Consider the following 12,888-nt stretch of genomic DNA (forward strand, 5'->3'; position numbering starts at 1 on the left):
TAGCTCCTGCTGTTAGTTACGGTGTTAGGATAAAGAAAAAATCATTTCCCCGTTTTTGGTATTTAAGACTAGCAGGATATCATGACAGATTGTTTTGCTAGCAGACATCTATTCCTACAGCCATTTTGTATAATGCACTTTTTATGTTTCCAATTTTTTAACTAGGATTCCGCCGGGTGGCGTCCTGGTTGCTATGGTAACCGGTGACGTAGGGCTCTACGCGCGGCAACTCACTTCCGGTACGCCGCCGGCGGGATCACACTTGGGAGCGGGTTTGTTTGTGTATATAAGGTGAGTAAATGTATATACCTGTAACTGTTGTCTGAGGACGGGGGCAACCCCGAAACGTCACATATTAAAAAGATTTTTGCTGGATAAGACCCGGTGAGTGCTTTTCTTGTTGGATGCCTATATATATATATATATATATATGTTTATATGTGTGTACATATGTATTTATATGTGTATATACGTATTTACAGACATATATACACATATAAACACATACATACATATTTACATACATCTATACATATATAATATGTAATATATAGTGAAAAAGATATAAGACCTTTGGAGTGCTTCATGTTTGCGTGTTATATATATATGTATATGTGTATTGGAGCCCTGTGCAGTCAAGCAGCTGAAAACATGAAAAATCATATTTATGTAATATTCATATTTAATAGTGTTTAACTATGTATTTACTGTAAATATTTGACATTCCAATTTTCTTTACATAGGGGAATATATCTGTATATATCTAATCATCTATATATAGGTATAGCTATATATTTTACCATAAAAAGATAATATATATAAAAAATATTTTTGAATAAATATAACATATTCTTCTATGTGAAGAACATTGGAATGGGAAACATTCATATTTCATGTCTGGTTAGCGCACTTGGTTAAATGCGATCGGGTTTGTGCCACTTTTTCAGTGTTCGTTTTTTTTGTTTTTGCAGTTTTTGCGCTCCACTGAAATCTATCAGGGAATATGTTAACACAGTCGCGATATTCCAATCTCAGCTTTTTGCACGTGTTGGGTTAGCACTCATGCGAAAACTTTTTACTTTCAACTTGTAATACACGCGCTAACCGATACGGGCGAAAAGCTTACTTCTTGCACTCCAATCGTAATCTAGCCCTTTATTTGTTGATTTGATCCATTTATAAATTACTTTGAAATAATACTCCCAAGTTCTGTAAATTAAAGATTTTATTACCAATGTTTTATGCAAACTGGTATCCAACAATGAACGTGGGATGGCTTTCATGATATAGGTGGTTACTGCTTGGTTTTCTATGAAAACAGGAGGAACTGATGCTAACAAGATGCAATCATAATAGGTCATAAATGTATCTAACAGTGTGACTACACCCACTCCAAGTATAAAAGAAGACAACACAGAGTTAGTTTAAATACAAAGAAATCTTTTGAAGAGCAGACAACACATCCTCTTCACAACCTTTCAAAAGCAACAAGATGCCTCACCAGTCCACCAACCACAGCTCTGGACTCAAGCACTTCAGCTCCAGCTCCGTTTTGTTACCTAAACATGTGAGCACTCACAGCATTTCCTCATACTCACCAAAACATGGAGGTTCTGCTCACAAGTCAGTATCTTGTTTTAGCAGTAAAAGCGCCTATAGTTTTGGTTCCAAAGGACATAAGATTTCACTAGGAAGTTGTTATTCTGGGAAAAGTAGACATGGGTCTGGAACTGGATATGGTATCAGAGCAATTGGCCATGGATTTGGGGGATCATCTTGTTCTGGAAGCATCACCGCTGTTACTGTGAACCAAGGACTTCTGGCACCTCTCAACTTGGAGATTGACCCAAACATTCAGAGAGTGAGGACTGAAGAGAGAAATCAAATCAAAGGTCTTAATAACAAATTTGCCTCCTTCATTGATAAGGTGAGGAAATACATATGTCATAACCATAAGGTGTTTAGGTTAAAACTAACAGGTAAGACTTGTATAATAGAATGCATTATTACTGACTTTCAAGACAGCATTTACAGCTGTATTAGTGTTCACATTTACTTAGCACATGAATATAAATGAAAGGCTTAGCTTAGGTTGAACTAAATGTGAATAGCATCCCTTTAAAAGCATCATGTTGTCATTTATTAAGCAACAGATTAGATCTAAAATATTTTGCTTTTGTTATTTGAACCCTGACTGCACAATTGAAATAGTAATTTAAAAATACTTTTGATCATTAAAGTTTAAAGAAGCTCTCAAGCTGACATACACACTTGTCACTTATGTTCCATGTGATCATCAGCTGTCTTCTGTGCTACATCAAACACTCATTGTATTTCAGAGTGTTAATGCTATTTATATACCTATACTACTGCTTCATATAGAAACTAAAAACCAAACGTCTGAAATTTTAAAAATTATTTCTAAGTGTATTTCACAATTCCAGTGTGAACAAAAAACATGAGTTTGTAGTGTTTAAAAAAAATACATTAATAAGCCTCAAATGCCCTATTATTATGCTCAGGAAAAGCAATGGATTACTGGGAACTAGCTGGTGAGTGATAGCTATAGAGTCATGCCTCTTGTCATTGGCTCACAGATGTGTTCATCTAGGTCCCAGTAGTGCATTGCTGCTCTGGAGTTTTAGAAAAGTTTAATGTTTTTTCTATAAAATTCTCCATTAAAATACATGGGGTTTTTTTTTGTAGATAAAGATTTTCTAAAGGAAAGTGATTAACCTTTTAGTTATATGCGAGCAACAGAGCAACAATAAAATGCTCTAATGCATTTTTTTGTATTGTATGTCCCTTTAAGGCAAGCATTCATATACCAATTTTAAATTATTATCAGATATATATTTATTTTTATTTTTTTATTTATTTAGGTTCGCTTTTTAGAACAACAGAACAAAATGCTTGAGACCAAGTGGAATTTACTGCAGGATCAAAAAACTGCCAAATGTCAAATTGAACCTCTATTTGAGGCTTTCATCAGCAACCTCAGGAGGCAGCTAGATAATCTGGGATGTGAGAGAACTCGTCTGGATGCAGAGAGGAACAGTATGGAGGAAACAGTAGAAGAATTAAAGAGAAAGTAGGTTATATACTTTTACTATTAATTAGTGATCTTCTGCCTGGACATAAGTGAGCAAACATTATGTGATTTTTTAATGTGACAATTATAATTATACAACCTCTAACATTAACACTAGTGGAAGTTTTAAAAATACATTATTGGTGAGGCTTTAAATTAATAGTAGAAATATAAATCAAATAGTGCCAATAGTGGCCTCTGATATCTAATTGTATATATATATATATATATATATATATATATATATATATATATATATATATAAAGTTCCAAAAAGGATCTGCACTCCTGTGTTCAAAACCAGTGGCATATACCAGGGTGCTATGTCAAAAATAGTATAAACAGTCTCCTTATTCAAGACAGCACTCATTGGGTTTAGTATAAAACTTAGCTGTTAATTATCCAAATACATAAAAAAAATCCCATGACGTTTGGAAGCCAGGTTGGGACACCTTCCTGCTATGGACTGAAACCATTTGAATAAGGTGCAAGTTAGGCACCGAAACGTCATGGGATTTTATATATATATATATATATATATATATATATATATATATATATATATATATATATATACCTATATATACATTTAACTGCATTACAAAAGATCTGCATGCAAAATAAGGGCTAGATTACATGCGGAGCACAAAATATTAGTGCTAAGTTAAATCAATAGCCTTATGTTTTGCCCTTATATTACAAGTTTAAAATCTAGGGTGTGTTAAAATCTGTATAAAGGACAGCACAGGTGCACAAAAATCACATAATAAACCTCTATGGGGCATGCTGAAAAACTCATGTTGGCTATCTTTATTTAAACTATGGTGTTGTAATAAACACTGCACACATTCATCCATTTGTATACGCATATACACACAAAAATATATATCATCTATACATCTTTTTTTATATATATATATATACATTTGAGCTCTTCTCAGTGCAGCACCTTGTTATATATCAAATCCCTTTAAATCAGTTTTAAAACATTGTTTTCAATAATAAACCTCCATTTTACATTTGATATCTATAAATCTAAGTGAAATACTTTATTTTAATATATTTTTCATGTGTATTGTTATGCAAATTTTCAAGTGATAGCTCTAAATATTATGTTGCACTTTTGGAGACCTGACATAAAGTTTTATTTTATCCTGTTCTTAAGCGCATCACTTAACTTGCCACTTATGAGCACTGATAAAGTGAGTGTTAACATTGCTCATAAGAGGCAAGTTAAACATTATCCATAAAATGTATGCAGAGTTTTTTTTAAAAAGAAATCCAATGCTGGATTACAATACTTTTCTTTTGGACTAACCCTGAGGAATCAAATGGTGAAATATCCAAAAATTAGTTATGCAGAGAAAGGGTGATTTGGGTCCCCTCCATTTTTATTAATTTTAAACTATTTAAATGTTTTTTTTTTTTTGCTTTCTTTTAATGTTTATTTGTATTTTTATCTGAAAAGGTGTATGGCACAAACTGTTATGTGTTTAGCTAAAACGCATTCGTTTTGAGACATTATGGTGCTTTAAAACACACAACTGATGTATTGTTACCATAAATCTGTTTATGTATTAAAAATAATATCTATTAGGAAATCTAATTCTACTATATACTACATTTTGACAGATATGAAGAAGAAATCAACAGGCGCACAGCTGCAGAGAATGAATTTGTTATGTTAAAGAGGGTAGGTTATTGAAGAAAAATAACATTTGAAGTGTCTTCTTATTGTTATACATTATTTGGAGGCAAATAAATGCATTATAAATTAGATATGTTCAGTAGCTAATGATAAATTATATTTGCCCGTAGGATGTTGATGCCGCTTTTATGAATAAAGCTGAGCTGCAAGCTAAGGCTGACTCCCTGAGTGATGAAATCAGCTTCCTAAGAACCTTGTTTGATGCGGTAAAAATCCAAGATATTTTTTTTACATTTGTTTACTTACTTCAATATTAACAAACTCTAGGAGAGTATTTTGGTCTAGGTTAACTATCTCTGTGTTTCAGGCAAGGAGATTTTGGGAGGGGGCAAATTTTGTAGTTAAGTTCAATGGCATGATGCACGGGCATATTTTGGCATAGACCAACCAGGCATGCGTCTAGGGCAAGAGGATTTGTGGAATGACAGAATATTTTGAGAGTGATTCTATGACATGATGCTTTCGCACTCCTATGCTCTCCAAATATTTTATATACTTATTTTATTACAATATAATATCTACTGGTTGTTTAGTCAGGGGGCAGGACCACTCCAAAGGGCTCTGATGTTGGGTTGGTAGAAATAGATGAGGAGTTAATATTGTTAGGGGAGGGTATGGGGCAGAAAATGTCCCAGGAGCTACAGTAGCAGAAAATCTAAATACACCACTGACATGATGTATTTATGCTTCTCTGCTCACCAGATGTTTCATTATTAATTGTATTACAAATCAGTGATCCCTAGTTGTCCTTTGAGGCTGTTGACCTTTCCATGAGTACTTGACCTTGTTGTGAGAGACATATGAGGCAAATATGAGCTAAAATTGTAGATTTTGGGGATTAGAAGACAGCACACAAATTAAATACACCATTCACAGATAGCTCAGCATGCTAAGGCACTGTGGCTGTGCTTTGTAGCAATCTAAGGGTTGCAGGTTCAATCCCCGACGATGTCCACTCAGCCTTTCATTCTTCTGAGGTTGATAAAATGAGCAGCGCCTTGTTACCCTTACTGGTGATTAGCCGTGCTTTACAAGTACCCAATACATACTCAGGAAGGTGCTAACTTTGTATCTGGAAGGGTCTTTAGAATTATATGAAGGAGACTAGTTCATCTTTTATTAGGAATTGTATAATTGATGCTATCTGTAAAGCTTGTGGGAGTCCTTTATTAATTTCTTATATTTTAGAAAATACCTATTGTACAATACTTTTTATTGCACAAACATTAGTATTTTGTATTTAAAACTTTACAGGAAATTGCTCAACTTCAGGCCCAGATCTCAGACACATCAGTGGTGGTTTCAATGGACAACAGCAGAGACCTGGACCTTGACGGTATTATTGGTGAGGTCAGAGCTCAGTATGAGGAGATCGCTAACAGGAGCAGAGCTGAGGCTGAGGCCGCCTATCAGTCAAGGGTGAGAAAGAAAAAGAAATCAGCATAAAATAGCAGCTTGCAAACTAGACTTCTATGGATATCTTTTTTTTTAATTTTAAAGTGACTTTAGCATTTCATCTCCCTGTAAAATGGTTAATTAAGAAAGGTAACACAATATTTCAATGTACATTGATTATCCAATTTGTCTACTTTGTACTTTAAAATACTATAAAGTACTATAAAATACACCTCCATCATATTTAAAGGGACATAAACACCTTGTAACGTCTGTTGCCTTGCTATAGAAAAACATCAACATTTTAAAAACAAATTACCATCTTGCATATTGCAATCATTTTTCAAAAGCCAATCTTCACCCACCACTTGCCTCTTTTGGAGAAGCCAATCTGGGCTTGAGTCTGCATATAACAAGGCTAACAAGATCATGATGTTAGTATACAGTCCATATCTGCTGAAGCTAATTAGGGACAGATATGTAGCAGTCTGCATTGTGTTTTTTCAGTACTGAGAATGAGAAAAGCCATTTGTTTTAGAGCTAAATTACATGAAAATAAATAACATAAATATTGAAAGCATACTGCAAAGTTTGTTTACCTATGCATAACAACTTTTTACATTAAAGGGATAGGAAAGTAAAAATTGAACTTGATTCAGATAGAGTATTTAATTTTAAGACACTTTTAAATTCACTTCTATTTTCAAATGTGCTTTGTTCTCTTGGTAGCCCTTATTGAAAAAGAATATGCACATATCCTACACTAGTGGGAGCTACTGCTAATTGGTGCCTGCACACATTTATCTTTTGTGATTGGCTGACTAGATGTGTTCATCTTGCTGCCAGTAGTGCAATGTTGTTCCTTCAGCAAAGGATAACAAGAGAATGAAGCAAATTTGGTAATGGACGTAAATTAGAAAGTTATTTAAAATGGTATATTATATCCAAATTATGAAAGAGAAGTTTGGGGTTTCCTGTCCCTTTAAAACATGTCCCTTTAAGCATGGTTAACTGTACCTATCTACAACATCCTACTCAGTGGCTGGTTAGCTCAGAACTCATTTGCATCTGTCCCAACTGACCATTTCAAAGGACACTAGGAACATTCATTTCACCAGGCTTTTCAAGAAGTTTATCCTTGAACTGTATCACAATGCCTTGCAAATTGTGATGACAAAGTGACAGATATTAAATAGTAAATACACACTACATAGAATTATGCTTTCAAGCAAAGATTAGACTGAAAATAGTATGTATTTTTCAAGTGATATTAGTTGTTTAAATATTAAAGATATAATTGTATAGGTTTAGTTTCTATAAAGTACTTTAGTTTATATAATGTAACAAGTGCTGCCATATTTGAACCTAGGTTTTCTGCTTTAGTTTTATGCTTATGACAGTTATAGCAGTAATTATCTAACATGGTCTCCACACAGCCTCATTTGCTCACTCTCTTTTGCCTGTTTGACATCTCTTTTCAATTGTCCTCAGCAAAAAAATAGATAATGGGGAAAACCATGTTTATAACGTGGCAGAGGTCATTTCTTTATAGAATTGAGAAGTGGAATTGAGAAAACGAACAATTTTCAAGGTTAAAATATAGGAAGAGGGGGCAAAAGTTGTTGCAAAGACGTTTTATACACATGATTAACATGTTTTATATTACAATGTCAAACTGTTTAATATCCCTTTAAAATATTTAAAAACATTTATTTTGCAACGCAGATAATATAGATTATGAGTTTAATGTCCCACTAATAATTTTTATTTTTTGTAGTTTGAGGAGCTTCGCATGACCGCTGGAAGTTATGGCAACGACCTGCAAAACACCAAAAATGAGATTGCTGAGCTTAACCGAAAAATTCAAAGACTTAGGGGAGAGATTGAAAGTGCAAAATCACAGGTACTAGTCTATATATTATAAACATACTAATAGTCTTCTAGACATGCATAAAGCAAATACTGAATATATAACCCTTAATAATGTCTAATCAGTCCTTTCTGCATTCTTACCAGTTCCTGTTTTTTTTTTTTGTTTTCTTTGTAATAGCTTAGAAATACTTATCCGTATCCTGAATTATACAGGAGTGTACCAGTGTAAGCATAAGCCAGCGAAAAGCTAGTCCAATTATTGTTTTGTAGTTGTAGACATATAAAATAGGCTCTTCTGTAATAGTACATGAAGTAGAAAATTTTAATTGGTTTATTGTTTTTTATACTATTATTTATTTTTTCTCTGATTTCCCAGCGTGCTTCACTGGAGGCAGCTATAAGTGATGCTGAGGGCCGGGGAGAGGCGGCTGTCAGAGACGCCAAGAATAAACTGTCTGAGCTGGAGGCTGCTCTGCAGAAAGCTAAGCAGGACATGTCTCGCCAGCTGCGTGAGTACCAGGAGCTGATGAACGTGAAGCTGGCGCTGGATATTGAGATTGCGACTTATAGGAAAATGCTGGAGGGAGAAGAGGGCAGGTGAGTTGTAATATTTATAGAGATGCTACAGTAAAATTACTGTGAATACCCATTCATTTATAGAGCTATAATATGTTATGTAGCTTTAGTGAAACATGAACACACAGGCCTCTATTTATCATAGGTCTTGAGGACCTGATCCGACAGTGTGTATCAGGTCCGCAAGACCTCGCTAAATGCGGAGAGCAATACGCTCTCCGCATTTAACATTGCACCAGCAGCTCACAAGAGCTGCTGGTGCAACGCCGCCCCCTACTGACTCGTGGCCAATCGGCCGCCAGCAGGGGGATGTCAATCAACCCGATTGTACTCGATCGGGTTGATTTCTGGCGATTCCTGTCCGCCTGCTCAGAGCAGGCGGACAGGGTTATGGAGTAGCGGTCTTTAGACCGCTGCTTCATAACTTGTGTTTCTGGCGAGTCTGAAGACTCGCCAGAAACACGGCCCTTCAAGCTCCGTATGGAGCTTGATAAAAATGGGCCATATACTCATCTCCAAACTGTAAAAAGTTTACTAATTTTATTTTTTTGTTTTTATGTTCATTCAGACTTGCTTCAGAAGGCCCTGTCAACATATGTAAGTGATTCATATATGTGCGCTGAATAATCCATTTCACATTGCTGAAATATCTTTACTTAATATAGCATAACTTCATATATGCAGTTGAGGCATATTTTATCTTACATTGGGATTTTTTATCTTAAAGGCATCTATCTATCCAGATCCGGACTGGCCATAATGCATACAGGGCAAATGCCCGGCGGGCCAGGCTCTTATGTGGGCCTTGCTGCTATTTAGAGGCCCCACCCTCTCTTAATTTGGATAACAATTAAAAAGCTGTTACAGTCGGCCTCAGTCTGTTAAGCATAGGTGCTACAGAATGAGGGTTCTGGTCTATTATGGATACTTAGCTGACAGAAGTCTAACTGATGTGGGCTGTTCCTCCTTTAAATGCCCAGGCCTATTTTTCTTCCCAGTCCGGTCCTGTATCTATCTATCTATCTATCTATCTATCTATTTATCTATCTATCAATTTATCTATCTATCAAATATCTATCTATCATCTATCTATATCATCTATCTATCATTTATTTATCATCTACCTTATTATTATTATTGCAACATAAAAGTCTCAGGTGCATAATCTAACAGTGGCAATTTTGAAATAGAAGACGAGGTAAGCAGTTAAGCAGTGTCAAAGAATAAGCTATTGAAATATTTTTTAGGTAGACCAGACATCCTCAAACTTGGCGCTCCAGAGGTTTTGGAACTACATTTCCCATGATGCTCAGCTAGCATATCAGCTGGCTGAGCATCATGGGAAATGTAGTTCCTAAACCTCTAGAGGGCCAAGTTTGAGGATGTCTGAGGTAGACTTTCATCAGAGGAAAGAGATTAAGATTGTTTGTGAACAGAATTGGTAAGGAATGTGTACATAATACAGACAGTTTACAAGAATTTACAATACCAGGAAGTGTAAGAAAATCTAGACAAATGCAGGTGAGCAAGGATTGGGTATTTTTGATTATGGTAGTCCAGCTAGTTTGTTTAGGGTCAGATACCAGATGTGGGAGATGTTGGTGAGTGGACAATACAAGGCATTAGAGAGATTTAGCCACTGGAATCATAGCTTTACCTCTACAAACAACAGAAGCACATGTAGAGGCTGTAGTGAGTGGTGGGCTAGAGGGGAAATAGGAACCAGTAAAAATCAGGAGAGCAACAAGGCTAAATAGAAAGTGGGTAGGATTTTCTAAGGGAACTAGAGAAGAAAAAGGGTGGATATTTAAAGGAATAGGGTGTGAGGGAGTAGGCCAAGTGCAGAACTGTAATGCAGTAAAATGCTTTTGAAATAGAAGCCCATAAAATATAGAAAAAGTACAATTCACATTTCCTGTTCCATTACATGAAGAATTTCCAATTATTATTTTACCTTTGCCAGTTTTACAGGGTATATGAAGGTATTCAAAAGTTATTAAAGGGACATGAAACCCATATTTTTTCTTTCATGGTTTAGAAAGAGCATGCAATTTTAAACATCTTTCTAATTTACTTCTATTATCTAATTTGCTTCATTCTCTTGATATTATTTGATGAAAAGCATATCTAGATAGGCTCAGTAGCTGCTGATTGGTGGCTGCACATGGATGACTCGTGTAATTGGCTCACCAATGTGCATTGCTATTTCTTCAAGAAAGGATATCTAAAGAATGAAGCAAATTAGATAATAGAAGTAAATTGGAATGGTGTTTAAAATTGTATTCTCTATCTAAATCATGAAATAATTTTTTTGGGTTTAATGTTCCTTTAAGCTTTGAGATGTAAACTGTGTTCCGCTTTGTTAGTTGTATTGGTAGCTATAAAAAGTTGAAGCAATTATAGCTGAACATTGAACAATAATGGGTGTGATCGTGTAAAATGCCACAGTAACAATAATACAGTCTACATTTATATATTATTAGCAATAAATACGTTGTTCATTGTTTTTCAAATGTTGCCAATTTCTCTTTAGCTGTGCTGCACTCAAGCACTGGAGGAAAGGACTGTTCTGGGGGAATGTCCCATAAAGGTTATCATTATAAGACTGGACGAAGCTTCAGCCATGTTGCCAAGCACAGCTCTGGACACTGCTGATTACAGATTACTAATACAAAGGCTGCATAAAACAATATTGTCTATATAGTCTATAACTTCGGTTTCCATATCTAGCAATATAATACAACCTAATAGGCTAATAAGGAAAATATCCAAATTTTATTTGACTTGACACACTATTTTCTATTAAGTATTTGTAACAATCAATGCTTATCTGAATCTTTAATAAACAAATTTTCACTTGCAAATGTTGTACTTGCATATTATTTGCAACAATGTAAATACAGAATATTTTGTCCTAACAATAGTTAAGTTTTCAAATGTTTTAATTCCGAACAACAATAATAAGTTATGAGATTTTGGCTGTTTAAATGTTATCTAGGGTTAGGCACTTTTGTTTTTTCTTTCACTATACTTTTACTGTGACAGGAGGTATAGTTGTCTGATTAAAAATGTAGTTTATATGTGTTGTTCTGTTGTTTAGTAGGTGCTACTTATAACAGACTATAGTATAAATAATATAAATAGATACCCGCAAATAATATTGAAAATGTAATAACTTCCTGTATACAGCTCCATAATATGGACATTCAAATCTGAGACGGAGGGGCATATTTATCAAGCTCCATACGGAGCTTGATGCCCCGTGTTTCTAAAGACTGCTGCTCCATAACCTGTCCGCCTGCTTTGAGGCGGTGGACAGACATCGCCAGAAATCAACCCCATCGATTGGCCGCAAATCTGCAGGGAGTGGCATTGCACCAGCAGTTCACAAGAACTGCTTGTGCAATGATAAATGCCAAGAGTGTATGCTGTCAGCATTTATCGATGTGCAGCGGACATGATACGCAATATCGGATCATGTCCGCTCGCACTATGATAATTAGGCCCCATAATAAGCCAGAGAAAAGAAAAGAAACATACTCTAAAGACTTTTTTTTCCTGGATTACAAAAAAGCTATCGGCTAGATTTAGAGTTTTGTCGGTAACGACCCACGTAGCTAACGCATGCTTTTTTTCCCCCGCACCTTTTAAACACCGCTGGTATTTAGAGTTCACAGAATGGCTGCGTTTTCAGTACGTTAGGCTCCAAAAAAGGAGCGTAGAGCATAATTTACCGCCACTGCAACTCTCGATACCAGTGGTGCTTACGGACGCGGCCAGCTTCAAAAACGTGCTCGTGCACGATTCCCCCATAGGAAACAATGGGACAGTTTGAGCTGAAAAAAAACCTAACACCTGCAAAAAAGCAGCGTTCAGCTCCTAACGCAGCCCCATTGTTTCCTATGGGGAAACACTTCCTAAGTCTGCACCTAACACCCTAACATGTACCCCGAGTCTAAACACCCCTAGCCTTACACTTATTAACCCCTAATCTGCCGCCCCCGCTATCGCTGACCCCTGCATATTATTTTTAACCCCTAATCTGCCGCTCCGTACACCGCCGCAACCTACATTATAGTTATGTACCCCTAATCTGCTGCCCCTAACACCGCCGACCCCTATATTATATTTATTAACCCCTAATCTGCCCCCCACAACGTCGCCGCCAGCTACCTACAATTATTAACCACTAATCTGCCGACCGGACCTCGCCGCTACTCTAATAAATGTATTAACCCCTAAAGCT

At 35.8% G+C, this 12,888-nt stretch overlaps 1 protein-coding gene across 1 annotated transcript; it reads left to right on the forward strand.

Annotated features, from left to right (window-relative positions):
* Positions 1-1,492: 1,492 nt before the first annotated feature.
* LOC128652065 (keratin, type II cytoskeletal cochleal-like) lies at positions 1,493-8,667 on the forward strand. Its single transcript, XM_053705015.1, has 7 exons — positions 1,493-1,927; positions 2,883-3,091; positions 4,724-4,784; positions 4,910-5,005; positions 6,054-6,218; positions 7,972-8,097; positions 8,443-8,667. Exons 1-7 carry the CDS (start codon positions 1,493-1,495, stop codon positions 8,665-8,667), a joined length of 1,317 nt encoding a protein of 438 aa, XP_053560990.1.
* The last annotated feature ends 4,221 nt before the right edge of the window (positions 8,668-12,888 follow it).

Source organism: Bombina bombina, chromosome 3 (genome assembly GCF_027579735.1).
Source record: "Bombina bombina isolate aBomBom1 chromosome 3, aBomBom1.pri, whole genome shotgun sequence".
In the NCBI taxonomy this organism is placed as follows: Eukaryota; Metazoa; Chordata; class Amphibia; order Anura; family Bombinatoridae; genus Bombina; species Bombina bombina.

Coding starts and splice junctions, on each gene's coding strand:
- LOC128652065 (XM_053705015.1), top strand. CDS start 1,493: ATGCCTCACCAGTCCACCAACCACAGCTCTGGACTCAAGCACTTCAGC. Junction 1,928..2,882: donor TTGCCTCCTTCATTGATAAG/GTGAGGAAATAC, acceptor TTATTTATTTAG/GTTCGCTTTTTAGAACAACA. Junction 4,785..4,909: donor AATTTGTTATGTTAAAGAGG/GTAGGTTATTGA, acceptor ATTTGCCCGTAG/GATGTTGATGCCGCTTTTAT.